The following is a 16,762-nucleotide window of genomic DNA, read 5'->3' on the forward strand; positions in this document are numbered from 1 at the left end:
TGTCTTCTTAACTTTAGGAGAAAAATGTTCACTTCCACCAAAAGAGAAAATGTGGATTCAAATCTGCATATCCAAGGGGAGAATTTGATGAGAAAACATTTTTGGCTCCGTGTAAGGTTTATTTTTCAATTTTTCAAAAAAAATGAGCTGCAAAATTATTTGATTTCCTAAGAAAACAAGGCATATGCAATTACCCACAGCAGGGGTGTTCTCTCTGCTTACATTAGTTTGTCTTCCTCTCACAGCTTTTGACTCCATTGGTCAGTGTCAGCCAAATTTTACAGATTTATTAACATTAGAGCCCTCACAAGTTGTTATTTCCTCACAAAATAAGAGGAAATAGGCAAACAGGAGTTTGTGAAAACAGCCCAGACCTATGTCAAAATGTTTTCTCTGCATTTGTGCTGCCTGATGTTACCTCATTTGTGTCTGCGTTTGCTGCAGTCACACCTTGCAGGGGACGTGGCATCAAGACAGAGGCAGGTTCACATACACAATGGTAAAGTTGCACAAACTTCCTAAAAATCTTCTCCTTGAGAGTTACCCCAGATTTACATTGCTCTAACAGAACAAACACTGAGAATACTAAAAATATGTATATTTAACCCTTACAGAGGATGGAACTTCCTCATTTCTTATGCGCCTGAATGTTCAACTCATTATTTAAGAGCATACTGAAGTTTACAGATTGTCAACTTTTGACAATAATATTTTTCTGTTTGTGAAGCTCTCTTTTCCATTCTTGCTCTTCTTCCTTTCTCCTGCTTGTCCCTGTGCGTCTGTCTGTCTCTTAAGATCCTGATCTCCCAGAATCTTAAGAGAAAGAAGTTTCTCTAAAAGGCAAATGCTGTGTTAATGCCATTTTCCCTTTCTACTTAACAGACACCTTTCTTAAACACAGCCACTGCAAAATGCTTCCTTTGAATTACATTAGGATTTTGGTTACTGAGCCAAAACAAGAATGCTTCTTATATAGTGTTGATTTCATAAGTCATGCATCCATTGCGTTCACTTTGATAAGCTTGTAAGCCATAGTTTGAAGCAGAAGGGATTTCAGGATACTGATGTGATTGTTACCTTCTTCATTTCCAATGCTGCTGACCTTGGAAGCATGGAAGGACATCAACAACCCACAGCTCACCTATGGAGTAATTGCACAAACTTCTCTCTCTGTTCTTCAAGCACTTTCCAGCAATGCATCTATCTACACTTCTTTTCCTACTTGCTTATTTAACTTTGTATCTCCTACTCTCTCTCCAAAATGCCCCTTCAGCTTTTTTTCCCATATCACTGCCAGTGCCCACAATGTCTTTTTTTCTCTGGCTGCCCTTTCCTGCCTTTCACCATCATTTTCCCTCCATAAAATCCCTTCTTGAATTGCTTTTCAGAACTGTTTAGTAGTGTTTAAAAGCAGGTGATGTTCTTTCTAATAACTTGGGCAGAGGGGCCATAAAGAATTGCTTTAGGGAAGAGTCATGTTATGGATGAACCGCAGAACTGGGGACATGCCAAGAATTATTCTGGGATGAAAGATCTGGGGATAGGAGATTGCTGAACTTTTTCACAAAACTCTTAAAACTTTTGGTCAAACTTCTGTTTTGAAATGAAAAAACTGAGTTTGATTTAAAAAATAACAGAGTGAGAGATTCAGGCTTTCCAAAAAAAATGCACTGCATTGAGTTGGGTGGAAGAGAGGTGGAAGAGAACAATTCACTGAATTTTATCAGAATCTACAAACCATTTTGGTTTTGTCTGGGACATCCGAATTCTCTTATTTCCTTGTGCCATTCCTTCTTGGCATGGGGCATGTTAGCTTCCCACTGTTCACCTGTGAAATGATGCTGTCAGGGCTTCTCTACTCATCATTTAAAAGTTATTATTATTTATAGTTCCCAACCAGCGGTCCAAAGAAAAGTAGTTTAAAAAAAAAGTACCTTTCTTATGTTAATTCAGAACAATAAGCATTCACTTATTTTAATCCTCAAGCATTAAGGAAGGAAGAAATGATGTGGAGAAGAAATAGATCCCAAAAAATACCATCCATTTGTCCTACAGTACATAGCAAAGGGTGAGATATTTTTCTTCACAGAAGCAAATTGCTGGAAAAAAGACAAAGTCAGGGTGCTATCTGTTAAAAATCTCTTTCCTCTTACCCAAGACATAAATCTCACTGTTGACCACGGCTGTGCTGAAGCGGTATTTGGAGTACTTCATTGGTGCACACTCTGTCCATTTGTCTCGGCCTGGGTCGTACTGAAACATTCTGTTACTTAATCGATCCGGCTCATCGTCAGGCAGATCCATCTGTATGAAATATGACAGCCATATAATAATACAACATTTGGAGCCCTCCGCGCATGCCTGCGTGCAATTAATCACAGCAGACAGATGGGCAGATAAATAACATAAACACATCAATTACAGCTGCAAAGTGATGCGCGTGCAGGACGGTTTAACAGCAGCCCTGATTGTGGCTGGGAGTACGCTGGGGAAGGCAAATGAATAACAGAGAATTTATATTCTGTAGCAATAAAGCTAAGGATCTGAGTAATAACAATACATTTATGGGCCCAAATCTGGCCCCTTCTTTTACAAGGCTCCTATGAAGTACTACTAATAATAGAGGGAAAAGGTTGCTGTATCTTTTCTCCTGCTAATGGTTGAATTTCTACTTTCATTGTTATTCAGGCCATACGCAGCATGCTTTGGCTGCATGCAGTAGGCTTTGTGGTGAGAATTCTGAAACTGGCCAGGATTAAAGTTTTCATGTGGAGAGGAGAGAACTACTTTGCTTACTTGTAAAGCTGGTTTACGTGTTCTTGCTTTACTTGTTCTTTTACACTCCAAAAATATATTTCTAGCACTGATGGCAATGGCTTAGTGGGACACAGTTAGTGGGCAGTATTGGTGGTAAGAGGGCAGTTGGACTAGATGATTTTAGATGTCTTTTCCAACCTTAATGATGCTGTGATTCTATGATATAATGTACAAGATAGTAGAAGTCAAACGAACAGGCAATATATAACCTCTTGATTGCTCCATTAGAGTGCCCAGGGACACATTTTTCTCCATGATAGGTGTGAAATACCAATTTATTCACTGAGAAAGAAGTAAACTGTATTTTCAATACAGAGTGAGCATATACTTCAGAGCAGACACCATCTGACATGCTCTAAACCCACATCCTACACCATTTCTGCGGTGACACACGTGACAATTTGCTCTGTTACAAAGCTGTAGCGTTGAGACAATTAGCATTAGTCCGCTCATCTGCAGACTGCCTTTGTATGAACTCACACTCACATGCTGTTAGTGTACACGTGCTGATCGTCAGGTATGAATTTTAGGCATTTCCCAGGTGCCTGTGATTTTTTAAAGCTATCATTGGGTTAGCGTTTGTAGTTTGTGCATCTAAACTATATTCTCCCCTTTCAATCTGTTCTGGAGATCTGTTAAGACAGACAAAGCTGGATCTCACTTCCACATTTCTATCTGTTATATCTTCCAGTTCAAGTTTTCTTTCTTTCTTTTCTAGTGGACAGATTGTTTCTACATTAAACCTGTTTTCATAATTTACTTTTTTAAACAGCAAGGTGTCCTTGCTGTGTTGTTCTAGTATGAGAAAGGCCCTCTGATCTTTCTGTTGTCTCCTTTGGGGACTTCAGCACTCTAAATATCCAAAGAGCTGGAAATCCTGTTTGCTGAATACATCTCATCCAAGCACTTCAAACAGTAATATATTTCAAGTGATCACAAACCAATGAGATGTGATGACAGTCTGAAAATATTATAGTTGGCAGTAACAATTACAGGTGCTCTGTATCACTGTCAAATACATGTTTTTTATTTTTTCTTAAATGCCCAAAACTAAGCTGCACTGAGCAGAAAATAGGAATGAATTAAACTCTTAAAAAGCATCTTTCACACTGGGAACAACTGGAGAGAACAGCACTGTTCCTGATAACCACCTCGTAGCATAATTCTGTGTATTTCATAATACTGAAAAAGGTATCTGTGGCCCTACTGAAAACTCCTATTAGAACATCATACGGCCAAGCAATGCAACTGAAACAAAAAGTGGGTGGATTACAGGAATCTCTTTTCCAGAGAATGCCTCAACTTTTCATTTAAAATATGATAAAAACCAAATAAATAAACATTAGATAACCAATAAATTTTCCTGAGATGCTGAGGGAAACTTTAAATTTCAAATGTAAGTCTGGCCTTGTAATTTACATAGGTACATGGCTTATGAATACAGGGCTCGGTTAAGGAGCTCTATATTGTTTAAAGAACATTACTTATTGATAGTCAGCAAAATTAAAAGGGCAATGTATAGGAAGAGGAAAGACTGAAGTTAATCAATTTTTCAGTTTGTAATGACAAAAAAAAAATGCCAAATAGGCATTTGGTAGGACAAGGGGAAATGGCTTCAAACTAAACGAGTGGAGATTTAGACAGGATATAAGGAAGTGTTGGTTTTGTTTTTGGCTGTTTTTGTTTGTTTGTTTTTTTGGTGGGGGGGGTGATAGGGAGGGGGTGTTATTTGTTTGCTTCTTCTTGTTGTTTTTAAACAATCTTTTTAAAATCTTGCTCACTGAGCACGTCTTCAGGAATGAACTGCCTTTCTTGAAGTTGGTATTTTCAGAGAGGATGACTTAATGTGGATATTATTCCTCTTTACTCTGTTTGGCTTTCCTAGAAAAGATGTCAAACAACGTGAGCAATTTATTTTCCCATGCAAGCAGCACCATAAAATTGCACAACATAAAAAGCAATCATTTTCCTGAAACACGATTGGCACTTTTCTCAACCTGTGGTGTCCAGCCACCCAGCACATAGAGCTTGTTCTTCATTGTCACCACTGCATGGCAGGCTAATGGCACTGGCAGAGGTGCTGTGGTTCTCCAGGTACCTTGCTCCATGGAGTACTTCTCCATGCAGTTTGTGACCACATATTGATTTTTGCTTTTCATTTGCCCTCCAATCACATAGAGATCATTATGGACAGTGCCCAGTGCATAGAGTTCACGGAACTGAGCGGTGCACAGGCTGTGCCAAAACTGATTTCCTCGCTGGTGGTATCTGTAGGGAAATTCAGAGCTGTAAATGCCATGGTTCAGTGTGGTCTCATATGATTGTTTATCAGTGTTATCCCCTTCATCTTCAGTGCTTATTCAGTGATGCGATGACAAGAGGAACTTTCTCCTTCATTGAGAGTTTATACAATTGGCCTCATTGTTTGCAAGATCAAGCATTTTTAGTATTAGGGATCCCTATTTTAAGCATTCTTTCAAAGTATTTGACGCTTATCAAGGTAAGGAGTCCCTTTTTTCCTGCATGTGCTGTTCAGTAACTGTTCCCCACTGAAGTTAGTGGGAAGAGCAACAGATCAGCACAGCTGAAAATAGAGCTACTACTTTATCTGACCTCTAGGGATTTACTTCTTTAAATTCAGGTACCTGTGTTTGAAAAAAAAAAAAAGTTACTTTTTATTGACTTTAACCCAGAAAAGCTATGGCTGTCTTTAAAATGGGCTCATCTGAAAAAGACTTGAGTAAAATAGAATGAGATTTAAATTATCAGTCTATCTTTTCATCTCTGAGCATCAAAATGGATTTCTCAGATAAGACTGTTACCTCTGCTCTACTGGATTCCTTAGGTTGTTCACTTGACACGTTTACCCCCACAACAGACCTCAACAGACCTAGTAAAACGTGGAGCTTTGTACTGGGAGAATATAGAATCCACATACAACAAAGCAGGATCTAATCAAGCTTATTTACACAAAGATTCCACTGTGGTAAACCCTTCTTCTTTCAGGAGAAAAAGCACAAGGATTTGGTTTTAAATATATAATTCCTTGTACCGTGAAGATCAATTGTGACAAACCTATTAGAGTAGCCGAAATCCCTGGGACAGCTCTCAGGTAAATAACGCTTTGTGTAATGGTCTTTTCTTGATCTCAGAAACATTTTTTGGACTTCAAATTTGTAAATAATCAGGGAGTTTTTGACAGGGTACACACCTATAAATTTCAATGTTCCTGTTTTTTTGTCTAGACATTTTGGCGGCGCTTGCCTCTCCTGCCACAATAATATCATTATTCTCAGTGACAACACCACTGCAAACACTTCCTAAGCCCTCTCCATACTTTGGAGAGGAAATGAAGTAAGTCTTTTGTGTTGCAGGAGCGTAGCAAAAACTGGCATCTGCATAGCTCCCATGTCTTGACCTAATGCCAAGCGAATTGTTGCCGATGCAGAGTAAGAGATCAGTAGTCTCCATGCCATATCGCAAGCTGAGAGAAGGGTGGGTGGCTAGTTTGATGCTTTTCAACGCTTCCTCAAACATATCATTGCATTCTGAATTGCACAGAATCACTGTGTTCCTTTTGCGGGCTTCCATGAGAAAGGAAGGGCTGACCAGTACCAGTCTCACTTCCTTCAAGAGCTTGATAAGATGTTCTGCACGCGACTTTCTGCTGTGATTCACCCATCTAATGACGAGGTCCAGAATGCTTTCCTCCCTGGAAACATTCAGATCATCTGATTTTATAAGAGTCAACAGCTGCTGGACTTCAATCTCCAGTATTTCTTCCTGTAAGCTCACCTCAGCAAAGTGCTGATATAAGTACCTCTTCGCTTGATCGCATAAATCTTCTGCTCCAATGTGGTTTGCAAAGTAGTAGATGCCCACGCAATTGGAAGCATCCATGTGGTCCATCATGTACTTTTGACACAAGCTGAAAACATCTTCCATCTGCATGAAATACGAAGCCAGAGCGACAGTCTGCACGTTCTGGTTAGTGAGGTGCAAATCCGCGCTGTACATGTAATTGAGTATTACAGACACACTCTCTGCTGAGATGTCATACAGCACCACTTCTCTTTGAGTGCATTCAACCAAGCCACAGGTAAACATGGCTTTGAAGTAAGAACTGAAGGCAGCTAGTACCACCTTATGGCAGGGAAATTTCTCACCTTCGGCAACCAGCACAACATCAACTATCTCTGATGATTCTTTCATTCTTTTTACTTGTTCCAGTAAAGTCAAGCTATGGCGTTGCTTTCTTTTCTCCTCAGTCCTATGATCCATGCTTAATTGCCAAACTTTCTCTTTTTATATCTCCTTGGAATTCAAGGTCTTCATCCAGAATGTTTCTAGAGATAGAAGGGTAATATGGTTTAATAAGAAGAAATCACTAGGCAAATTTTAATATTGCTGATCATTTCTAAAGATAAATCATTCTGTAGAGGGTGCCATAAACTAGTAATATATGAATAATATGTAAAATTATGCTAAGAACTCGTGATGAAGATCTCCAGGACTTGAAAAAATAATCAACACTCCAAATGATCATTAATATTCCATTTAATATTCAATACCTCCAAGAGTTTTGTGATTAATCAAAGAAAATTTCCCTTCAAAATGATCTTTTCCAGCCACCTTCTCCCTCTTTTCCTTTTCCTCTTTTATTAAAATCAAGTGAAAGATCTCCACTGACTTTAATAAACTCAAGGTCGGGCTGTAACTCACTGGGATATTCAAGTTTTGCCTTTCACGTGCACCCAAAGGAAATTAGTTCAATGCTGAAATACCCTGTATTCTCACCTTCTCCCTTAGGTTGGGCAGTGGGATGGAGCAGTGCCTTTTCAGTGTTCACAGATCCATTCAAACTAGGAGTTTTGTCTAGAGAGGGACTTCAAGACTTTCACAAGACAAAAAAAAAAAAAAAAAAAAAAAAAAAAAAAAAAGAACATCAGACTTGCTTCTCTCATTATTTTTTACAGAGATTTACACCCCTGCAAGGCAGTGGGAAATAAAGTCACTGGTGCAACCCAGTTCCCTGCCAAACTGTAGAAGGATTCAGGGCCCTCCAGTGAACCTCGTGAGCTTTCAGATTAGCCAGAATGTGAGGTGCAGTGGAAAAGCTGTCAATAGGAGAATAAAGCCTACCCATCACTTGAGGGATATCAGTCCCTCACAGTTTTTGCCTCTAATGTGGTAATGAGACAGTTCTGTGGCAGAAATGCATTAAGGAATCATGCCATGAATCACTGATGCCCAGACAAGTCCTAAAGCTATGATATAACCATGTTTGAAACACATTTGTAGAATGGTATGAATTGCTTAATGAGACTACTCAAATGAGTAACATTCCTCACCAGCTTAAAATTTGCAGTATCAGGATCTGGTACAACAGATTGAGCTTGCTTTCTCTTATCTGGAAAGCATAAAATAGTCTGGTTCATTAAAGAAGTCTGAATCAACATAGAAAACGATTATATGAAATTCTTTGACATCTGATTTTTCTACAGAATTAGACCAAGAGAATTTAAATATTACAGTTATTTCCAAAGAGGAAGAGGATAACTGCAGCTATATGGTAAATTTCAGTCCTACTCTTTTAGCTGTCCAGTTGTTTTTGGAAGTGGTCATCATTCTATTTTAGCAAATTAAATAGATTCTTCACTTTGAGTGCTAAATTAAAAGCTAGGCATGCTTGAAGACTCACATTTCCTTGATTTTTATCAATTCTTTCCATATTCTAAATTTGGAACTAGAAGCAACACATCTGAGACATGAATCTGGGTTATTATCAGATTTTTAAAAATGAATTTGGAAGACAGAATATTAATTTCACAATCTGAACGTGGGCCAAGCTCTGAGCTCTTACGGTAATATCTAAAATCAATAACAGATAATAAATTTTGCGCAAAAAATAAAGTGATGTTGAACGTAGGTTTTTTTTTTTCCTTTTACACTAAAATGAAATTCAAGAAACCTTAGGTCTTAGTTTTTCATCTGCCTATGGAACAGTCTTAACATTCAACAAAAGCCTTTTTTGAAACAGATGTTCTTTTCTTAATCCTTTGTGGTAATTAGATGACCAATTGTTGTTTTCCCCTCTAGCTATTTTATTACTTTATACTGTTTGGTTTTCACTGCGCTTTGATAAAGGAACTAATCCACGACTGAAAGATCATGCTATGAGTACACGTATCTCAAGCAGCTAAGCTGTACTGCCATTCACGGGGCTGCTTGTTCTCCAGCTTGATGAAAGTGTTCACTACAAATAAGGCCTCAATCAAGTTCAACAATCTGAAATAACCAAGCTTCTTTCTCCAAAATGATCAACTTCCCTCCTTTCTCTTTTTGATGCCGTAACTTCACACATCCCCTACCTTCTCTGTAATGGACAAAATGTGCATTTCCATTGTGAAGAACAAGTGAGATGATTAATCATCACCATCTTTTCCAGACTTTTATACATATCAGGAAGCATGTGTAGAACTGAGTTATGACTTCATTTCCTTTGCTGGCCACCTTGAAGTTTTCTTTCACCATTAATTTAGCATTCTTAAGAGTAACACTGTCTTTGATTACACAGTTCAGCAGATTTGCAAATTCCATGTGCTCATTTAGAAGTGATTTGGATATTCAACAGCGAATGCTCACAGCCATCTCTTTCTAAGGTGTGAGCAGTACAGCACAGTTGACTGTTCCCATACCATTCTGAGTACTAGTTACGTGATCATAAAAATCATAGAATCATTTCAATTAGAAGGGACTCTTAAAAGTCATCTGGTCCAGCCCACCTGCAATGAACAGGGAAACCCACAGCTCCATCAGGTGCTCAGAGCCCCACCAGCCTGGCCTTGGCTGTCTCCATTGACAGGGCACCCACCAGCTCTCCGGGCAGCCTGTGCCTCACTATCCTTATAGTACAAACCTCCTTCCTTATATCTAGTCTAAATCTTCCCTCTTCTCATTTGAAACCATTTCCCCTCATCCTACCACAACAGACCCTCTAAAGAGTCTGTTCCTTTCCTCCTGCAGTGATGGAGATAGCCTATACCCATCACTCAAGTTGGACCAGATGGCCTTTACAGGTCTCTTCCATCCCAAACGATTCTGTAAATCCTTTCATTAACCAGAATTTCATCCCCTACATTAGCTACAAACTTGTCACTCCTTTCCTAGCTTTTAGCAGTGTTTAGGTGAGGTCATTGGAAGGATATTAACATTCTCCCATGTATCACTGGAAAGACTATTAAAGGGTAATAATGAAATGGAGCTGCTTTGCTTTCCCCTCTGGGTTACAGAGGAAAAAGAAGGTACACTGATATTAGAAGAAAGGATAAATGTGATACAAACACAATTTGCAGTGAGACACTGTACTGATATGGTGCCAGAGGCTGGGCTGTCATTATAAAGCCCCCAGACAAGCCTCAAATCCTTTGTAATGGTACCAGGAACTAGAATCAGAATTTCAGGGTATTTCTTTCTTGTACAGTGAAAAATGGATTCAGGTACAAATCTTCCATTGATGTTACTTCATCTCAGAGCCACACTGTTAATTTTCCTCCACTTCTGGCTAATACTTTTATTTACACGTTAGCTGTTTTGTTAGTTTAATTTCACTTTTTTTTAACCTTTGCGTCACGAACCTTACAAAGAGCCACACTTAATGTTACACCAGAGCTACAGCACGTGTTTTACCAGCAGCGGGGTGCTGCTTAAAACATAAATAAGTGCACTGCTGTGAGCTCAGCTCTACAGCTTTTATGATCCAACTATAAATAAACGCTGTCCTCAATTCTCAGTTACATTGCAGCCTCTTTGAACTGCCCCAGCGCAAAGGGACTGCAAACCAGATGGAAACATCTCATCAGGAATTTCCCTTAACCCCAGGAAAAAAAAAAAAAGGCAGCCTTGTAATTAGAGACATTATTTCAGTCTGGGACATGGGTTTTCCCTGCCTCTCCGCATGTCCCCGGGAATTTGCATGTTCCTGTGCCATGGCAGGAGGCTGGGAGCTGCAGGACCCAGCCCCAAAGAGGTCACAGCGCCCAGCATGGGTCATCCCTGCCTCCTCCTCTTCTTCCTCGCCTTGTTTTCATTATTCTCCACTTTAATGAGGCTACCCTTCTTCAGCCTGCATCCCTTCAGGTGCTGAGCGGATCAGAGTTCAATCACATCAAAGCAGCGATGCCTCTGCCTATGAATTATTTGTGCTTCCATTGTTATCAGTAAGCCAGGGAGTAAATCTGCTAATTGTGTGCATTATGACATTTGGCTGACAGCCATGGCCAGGCAGAAATCAACACCCGGATGATAATCACATTATAATCCGGGTGGTTAATTGCAGAGGCTGTACTGGCATTTAAGATGTGGATTTTAAACCTCACCCCAGTAATGAGGGACAGCAAATAATAATGCTAATCTTGATATAGGGAAAATATATCACAAGAATAAGGTATAGAAAGGAATCTTCCAGGGAATTATAGACTAATTTAACTAATTCTTGGAAAGATGCAAGGAGAAATTGAATTATAAGAACTCGGGGGCAATAAGGTGATAATTTATTCTTGATAGGTGCTGTAGCTGCTTTTATGGATAGCTGCTTTTTTTTTTTTCAGGGCTAATAGGAGATAAATTAGATACTTCATCCTCCGTGAAATAATGCTATGATCTCATATGATATCACTTTTTAAAAGTGATTAAAATCAATGGATTAAATGAAATCAGTTAGCAGGCACCACTGACAGTAAGCGGAGGGTTGGACTCAATGACTTTAGAGGTCATCTCCAACCTTAATGATTCTATGATTCTGTCACTCAGGTGTCTGAATGGCTGAAAAAGCACATTCAAATAACAGTTATCCGTGATGAAACCAGAAAGCACTGCTGGTCTGCAGGTAGAGCTGTTCCCTGAAACCATAGGTCACCTTTCAGGACATTTCTTGCTTTGATTTATATATTATTTTTTCAATGATTTTCATCCATTCTGGCAAGATAAAATATAGAAAGAGAAGTGCAGAAGAGTGGAAGAGCACTTCAGTGGGAGAGCATCCAACTCTTTTTATAGAATTTATGTCTATGTGGTTTGACAGGGGATACAGATAAATGTTTCTAATAAACGGTTCCCTGTGACAATTAGACATTTGGTGTTTGGGTGTATCTCATCCACCACCATAAATCTCACTTCCCTCAAGTTTTCAGTATTCTACCAGTTGCTAGGTACTTAGAGATTTGGGTTTTTCAGGTTTTCAAAAGCACCACACAAAGCTTAAAATTACACCTTCTAATTAAGGTCACTGTGTAATTTTGGAACCGCAGAGTCTGCATTGCTTTCCACAGTAGAACTCCAATCCCAACGTGCTTTAAAAGATTTGCCAGGGGACACGGTCACTGAAGTCAGAACAGGAACTCTCCTTGCTCAGCACTGTCAATCTCCCTGGATCAGCCCTGCAGATGGTGTTTTTCAGGTGATCTGAACCAATCTACTGAGCAGCCTGGTCTAGAGGGAGGTGTCCCTACCTACAGCAGGGGGTTTGGAACAAGATGATCTTACAGGTCCCTTCCAACCCAAGCCATCCTATGAGTCCATAATTGCTGGAAAGGATGGAGGAACTGCAAGGTTTTGAAAAGTGAATGCAGCAAATGTACAGCAGTACATCTGACAGAGATGTCAACTATTTTTCTCCTTCCAATCCTGTGGCACCTTATTTATTCCCACGTGCCATCTGACACCAAGCAGCTGAGCTGGGGTCCCCAGAGGACTCCTGACAGCTGGTTCCTTCTGTCTGTGAGAGTTTTGCTACCAGGTTATGGTCTGGTTTCTTCCAGATACCTAGCAGTGAGATTTAACCATCCTGAGAATCTGCTGAAACTGGTTTGGGATGCACTTAACTACGGGAGACCCAGAGCTGCTTTAATCACCTTTCAAATCACTTGGGTAATTGGTGGTCCTGGAAAGGTCTGACAGTTTGAGCTCTGTTTACAGCCAAGACAGAGGTCTAGATGTGGGACTGATTAATATTGATCCTACCTCAGCACATGAGGCTTTTTTCTTTCTTTAAGCTCATAAAGACAGACTTCCCCGGCCACATTTTCAAATAAACCTTCACCTTAATCTTGGTCCAGTTCAAGGCTCCATGTCAAAAGAATCCCACAACATAAGTAGAAAATGCACACAGCTCTGTTCACAATCGCTTCCCCGTAAACAACCCCCACTCTTAGCAATGATGTGCACTAATTGCACAAGAAGAATAGAACCTAAGCTCACATATGCAAAGCCCATTTCTTTTGCAGTTCACATGTGCAGATCATTTTCTTACATATCAAAACTAATTGAAATGGCAAAGTGCTCCTCACAGTAGGAGGATGCACAAGTTTTCTGCATATCCAACGATAGATGCCAGCAGAAGGAAAATGTGTTTCTGAGATGCAGTTCATTAGATCTCTCAGCAGCCTGGCAGAGGTCAGAGAAGTTTCTCATTTCGCTTCTTTCTAACCATGCTGCAGAGTACAGGAAAGATTTTCTTTCTGGAACAATTACATCATATTGTGCTTTTATAGACTGAACTATATCACAATTAAAGGAAATAATTTAACAATTAGGTGCAGACCAAACTCTATTTGCATGTTTACAGCAGAAAAGATTGCAAACTGTACTTGCCTTATTTATATAAATCTCTGATGTTATAATATAATCCTTTTGGTTAGCAAATGTTGGTATGCAGACCTCAGTGTGCCAGTCACTAATCAGCAAAGTTAAAAATAAATCGCATGATGCAAACCCTTAGAACTTAACATTAGTTCCAGTTTTAAACCAGCCCTCACCACAAACTTAACCTAGTTTCAGCTCCAAGCAAGTATTCAGGTACACCCATCCACACAAAAAAGAAACTTCCCAGCAAAGCCGTGCAGCACACCCAACACAGCCCCAGCACTCAACATCTGCAACAAATCTGCACACCTCATACAAAACATTCTCAACTTCTGATAGTAAGGAGCAGTCCCAGGCACACAGGGATACCCAGATGAGAGCAAAGCAGTGCCTGCAGTCTTGCGGGTCCCCCAAGACATGCATCCAACATCCCAAAGCAGCCCCACTGTCCCCTCCCAGCTCAGCTCCAAGAAGGGATTCAGCACGTACCTTTGTGAGCAGGTGCTTGTGGGGCTGTGTGGGAGAGACAGGGCTCAAAAAAGAGGGAAATAAACCTCATGTCACAGCAGAAAACTGCTGTGTGCACCGAGGTGCTGGGGCTATGAATAGAGCCGGGCTCCTGGCTGGAACATGGCGCTGCTCAGGTGTCAGGCACAGGGCCGCGTCAGGACAGCTGGCACTGGGGCTGCTCTCCTTCCCCAGTACCAGCAGAGGATATGCTATTGCTGGTTCAACCCATTCAAGCTGGGCTCAGAACCAAGACTGCTATCTCTACAGTCAGGCATTGCACAAAAACTTTCTGCTTTTCCACATCATAAGAGCTGAAATTGTAAAATAACATTTTTTAAGAGAACAAGGGGGGGGGGACAACAGGACAAGGAGGAATGGTTTCAAACTACAAGAAGGGAGATTTAGACTGGATATAAGGAAGAAGGTTTTTTTTTTTTGTTTTGTTTTACAATAAGAGTGGTGAGGCACTGGCACAGTCTGCCCAGAGAAGTGGACATCTATGGGGATATCCTCCATCCTTGCAGACATTCAAAGTCAGGCTGCACAGGCTCTGAGCACCTGATGGAGCTGCAGGTGTCCCTGCTCATTGCAGGGGGGTTGAACCAGATGGCCTTTAAGGGTCCCTTTCAACTCAGGCAATTTTAAAACACTGAAAAATGAGTAGTTCTTTCTATAAGGGATGACCAGCTTTTGGAGGAAGGATTCCTGCTTCCGAAGTATCTATGGATTTTTAATCAGCTGTAAGCCCTGACCATCAACATGCTCATGCTGATGTAAATCAGAAGCAGATCAGCTAAGTTGGGCTGGAATAATGGTACTGCACCAATCTCCATCAGCTGCAGATCTCCTCAGATAGTGATATACTCTAAATTGGAAGGGGAAATCAAGAGGGCCATCATAAATCATATATCCACATCCTTAAACAAAGGTGAGAAAAAGATTAAGCAAAAATTAGGGTTATAAAACTGATTGATGTTGAGCCTATACTTTTAACTGAGAAAGACACTAAATTTTCAGAACGCTCTTCTTTAAGTGGTATTAATTTATTTATTCACTGAACTAATTGGTTGCTGATCATATTAGCTTTTGAGAAAATTCAAAATGAGATGTCTGTCGTTATCTAGATTTTTAGTCAGATGGTTATATTGTAGGGTTTTTTCAAAAGCGGTGAGGGTTGTGTTCAGGAATGTTCAATAGTCAATAGCAAATCATTGTTCTTAGGGGGAATTAAGATGAACATCTTCTTGAAGAGCAGATCTCATATAATTTGTGGACAAAACTAAGAAAAAAAATCAAAGTGATGAAAGCTTACTCATGACAGGAAATGTGAGAGATCAGATTACAAAGAAGTCTGTGGTCTGAACTCCCAGATTGTTCCTATTAAAGTGCAGCTTTATCTTAGAAATATAAGATACCCCAAGAAATATAAATACCCAACCCCATACTGTAGCTCTCACAGAAGCCAGGATGGAACAGCAAACTGATGAAATGACGCCGCTATGATAAAAATGAACCACGTCCCCTAAAATGCCTTGTTCTCCTGTTACATGCAACAGTTTATAGCACCATGTTGGTTAACACTGAGCACATATGTAATAAATTTTATTTATAGGAAACCACTTTGCTACCATAATAACAACCACATTTCTTTGCTGAGTATATATTTCTTTAGCTAATTCATATAAAGAGTCCATTCCACAAAAATGCTAGCTGGCACTTTTAAGACAAATTCCTTTCTATTGCTCTTAAAACTCTGAATATTCCCTGAATCCCTGCCTCCTCTAGGGCAGGCAGTACTTCCTGATAGCACAGGCAGAGCAACACAGCAGTGAACAGGGCTCAGGCTGGGTCAGCTGGAATTCAAAGCTTTCTCTGCTTTCCACTTCCTCCATGTAATTAAGCCATAATCCTTTCACTCTGATATCATTATCTGTTGTCATGGCGATTTTAATTACAAAAATGAATGGCTAACAAGTAGGCGAAGACAAAAGTTTTTGCTGAACAAGGCTAAGTTGAGAGCAAGTGGAAAAATGTCTGTGGCAGTACAACAAACGCGTGATCTTTTAACAAGCTTTAAAACAATTAGGAGTAGGTGGGAGAGACATTTGACGCCAATATTTCAGTGTTTTAGAAATACATGTTGAACTTAATGTCTTAGAAACAACTTTTGCCTGGTACCAACCATATAGTGCCTTCTGTCACCATGTGGAGGAAAATCCCTCTCTGAATCTCAGCTTCCCATAATTATCATAGAATGGAATTATAGAATAGCTTTGGTTGGAGGGGAGCTTAAAGATCATGCATTTTCAACTCTTGAGTCACGGGCAGAGCTGCCAACCACCAGATCAGGCTGCCCAGGAAATTAACCTACCGGATAAACACTACATTTCTAAGCAGGATTCCCACCAGTTCCCAAGAGTGTGTTTCTCCTAGGAAAGATTTCAGATTACAACCTCAATCGAAGTCAGCAACCCCACTCTCATGGGCCATGATCCTGCAGTTTTGCTCTGGCACGCTCTTTGTCAACAAATGCACAGTTGTACAGAGATGCTCCGTGAAGCAGTGGTACAAAAGCATAGCTCATATATAGCACACTGGTTGGCAGAGGCTGCAATGTGTGCAGGCTCTGGACCTCACCGCATTGGGTGCTCTGCAAGTGGAGGTTGCTGCATTCATCACAGAATGGCTTTGCTTGAAGGGAACTTTTAATGATCATTGAGCTCCAACCCCCCTGCTGAGAGCAGGACTGACAAGTAGATCAGCCCCATCCAACCTGGCCTTGAATACCTCCAGG

At 40.2% G+C, this 16,762-nt stretch overlaps 2 protein-coding genes across 3 annotated transcripts in view; one reads left to right on the forward strand and one right to left on the reverse strand.

The window, feature by feature from the left end:
• Positions 1–16,762, reverse strand: part of KBTBD12 (kelch repeat and BTB domain containing 12) — a 38,320-nt gene that overhangs the window by 19,818 nt on the left and 1,740 nt on the right. The window contains exons 2-5 of the mRNA XM_031607722.2: positions 7,615–7,711; positions 6,029–7,163; positions 4,815–5,085; positions 2,154–2,304 (exon numbers count right to left, since the gene is read on the reverse strand). Coding sequence (XP_031463582.1) covers positions 2,154–2,304; positions 4,815–5,085; positions 6,029–7,098 — 1,492 coding nt within the window. The 5' untranslated portion in view covers positions 7,099–7,163; positions 7,615–7,711. The remainder of the gene's footprint in view (positions 1–2,153; positions 2,305–4,814; positions 5,086–6,028; positions 7,164–7,614; positions 7,712–16,762) is intronic.
• MGLL (monoglyceride lipase) overlaps positions 1–16,762 on the forward strand; it is a 91,008-nt gene that overhangs the window by 9,234 nt on the left and 65,012 nt on the right. The window lies entirely within an intron of this gene.

Source organism: Phasianus colchicus, chromosome 11, assembly GCF_987193195.1.
Source record: "Phasianus colchicus chromosome 11, bPhaCol1.hap1.1, whole genome shotgun sequence".
Taxonomy (NCBI): Eukaryota; Metazoa; Chordata; class Aves; order Galliformes; family Phasianidae; genus Phasianus; species Phasianus colchicus.